Source organism: Cariama cristata, unplaced genomic scaffold (genome assembly GCF_000690535.1).
Source record: "Cariama cristata isolate BGI_N322 unplaced genomic scaffold, ASM69053v1 scaffold18078, whole genome shotgun sequence".
NCBI lineage: Eukaryota > Metazoa > Chordata > Aves > Cariamiformes > Cariamidae > Cariama > Cariama cristata.
The window spans coordinates 75,361-77,924 of NW_009629612.1; the positions used below are offsets into that span (position 1 = coordinate 75,361).

The following is a 2,564-nucleotide window of genomic DNA, read 5'->3' on the forward strand; positions in this document are numbered from 1 at the left end:
AGGCGCTTGTTTTTTAAGACTGGTGAAGGACACTTTTTGTTAAGCAACAGATCTAGTCTTGTTTCCTGTATTGATTGGCTGTATCTAATTGTCCTTTGAGACTTTGCGTTTTTCTTTATTTTTGTGGTGTATGTGCTAACGTACAATGGATTCTCTTTCCAGAATGTTTTTGACAGGCTGACAAAGTGTGGTACACCATGTAATTTAAAGCAATGCATACTTCTATAGTGGATTATTGGATTATCAGTTTATGGGTTTTTAAAATATTATGTATGACTGCATGCAGGAGTAATTGGCACACTAAATTTATGAATGACTGCTAATGAATAAACTTCTCTTACTGAAACTGAAATAGCAAAGCTATTCCTGGATCAGAAAGGCTGGTAGATTTTTGGCCTGTAATAAACAGAACACAACACAAAGTGGGAGAAAAAAGAAAAACATTGCTTGGAGTCAGTTCTGAGCAGGAATTACTGTGGTTTTTTTTTTTTTTTTCTTGTTTGGAAATTGATTGTAGTATATAAAACAGTTTGGTTTCAACATCTTGCTGTTAACAGAATTAAAGCATTTTCAAATTTTCTTAAATATTAATTGCAGGAAAAATAGACTTCTAGAAATCTCTTGTATGCAATATGGCAGTCGTATATAGCATGTATGTATGTATATGCACATGTATATAATTTATAACAGTATAAACATTTACACTAGAACCTGAAGCAACTGGTTTACCAGGGTTTTGAATGCCCAGGACTTTAATTGATGTGCTGAGAACCTGTAAGTGCTCACGTGTGTTGTGTGATGTGTAAGTGTGTATTGTAGAACAGGATCAGCAAGACAAGCATGTATCAATTTCACTTGCTCAAGCAGTTCAGAGGAGAGCCAGACAGATGCTTTAATGCCAGGGCCATAGGAAACTTAAGCCTGGAACTACCTTTTTTTTTATTTCCTTTTGACTTGTAGCTTATTTATGAACAGCAAACCAGAGCATTTATATGGTGTTTAATCTTGTTTTTTTCTCTATACTTCAATATTATTTTACTAAAGAGTTTGTTGCGCATACATATGCTTCCTTTTAGTCTACCCTGCTGTATTGCGCTGTGCTGCTCTACACTTGTGAGTAAATAAGATGAGAAAGGATGACTTTGAGTACTGGATGTTGTGCATTGCTTTTCAGATATTGTTGATTTTTAGTTATTTCTAAACCTCTTGCTTGGTTTACCTAACAGATAAACATCAAATGCTTTGAGTTCACATTACAACCTTGCTGTCTGATTTTCTGTGGGATTACAGAAAAAGTGGGGATATCCCAATTTTTATGCCTGGAAGGACTTTAGTGTTCAAAAGGAAAGAGTCCACTAGCTAGAAAAATCTGTCCAGTATCAGCAGGTCTGCTACTGTGATTCATAAAATAAGTATTACAGTGGTGAGGTATATGTAAATAATGTCTGTTATTTCACATTAAACTATAAGATGAGACTTTGGTAAAATACAGAAATGTAAAAGTAGGAGCCATGAGACTGAAATGAATTCTAAGACTGATAAGCAAGTTCAGGTCATGAGAGAAGGCCTTTTTTTTTTTTTTTTTTTTAGTTGCATGTATCTGGCATCTATCACTTGCTACAGCAGACAGCATTATTAATGCAAATACAGAAGAGCTTCCAGTTTCCAGTATTTTTTTATCCATTTAATAAAAGCACTGCAAGGAGAGATAAACCAGAAACAACTCTTTAAGACTAAAACTGTTCCTTCTCCTACCTTAGCCTTAATGAGAAACTAAACACGTCTAAACCAGTCAAAATACAGGTAGGTGGTAATGGATATAATTACAAAAACCTCCCCGCATCCTCTTTGGCTTTCACTCAGATTCTGCAAGGGAAGGATGTCAAAAACTACATGAAAGAAAAAAGTTGGGGAGGAAGGAGGTTATTTCTTTGCTTTCAGTGACTTTAGACGTAGCAAGCTGAGGAGATAGAGAACCCTTTTTGAAAAGGGGTCCCACGATTTCTCAAGATAGCGTAGCTAAGCAGTGAAAGCATCTCATGGAACTCACCTTAACCTGCAATCTGAGGATGGGGAGGGGGCGAGGTGGGAATATTTACCCGGGCAAATTCAAGTGCAGCATTCCCAGCCGCCACTAGTTGTCACTTTGCAACCAGCCGGGGTCGGTGTTTTCAGCACTGCGGTTAGCGAGATTGCGGTGCTAATTAAACGGAGTAACTCCCAAAGCCACGGAAAGTCCCGAGCCCGGGGCTGTGCGATAGCCGGTCTCGGTTCCCCGAGACGAGGCGAAAAGGCAGCTCGAGAAAGGTGGAACGCTGCTGTTCTAGCGCTGAGGCTGTGCCTAGGGGCTGTGCCCCCAGCTTGGGGTGGGCACGGCAGTCCCGCCCGGCAGCGCCTGGTGCGCACACACTCCTCCCGTAAAGCCGAGCCTTACCTGAAGAAAACGATCGTTTCCCACACGTAGACTCCGAGTGCGTTGACGTTGCACATTTTTCCAACTCTCGCTGTTTTTTGTGGTGGTTTTTTTTTTGTACTCCGTGAGGGGTGGGCCGGTGGGGTTGGCC

The 2,564-nt window shown here is 40.1% G+C and overlaps 1 protein-coding gene across 1 annotated transcript in view; it reads right to left on the reverse strand.

Moving 5' to 3' along the window:
• Positions 1-2,490, reverse strand: part of GLRA1 (glycine receptor, alpha 1) — a 39,976-nt gene extending 37,486 nt beyond the window's left edge. Inside the window, exon 1 of the mRNA XM_009705236.1 lies at positions 2,435-2,490. Coding sequence (XP_009703538.1) covers positions 2,435-2,490 — 56 coding nt within the window. The remainder of the gene's footprint in view (positions 1-2,434) is intronic.
• Between the last annotated feature and the right edge of the window lie 74 nt (positions 2,491-2,564).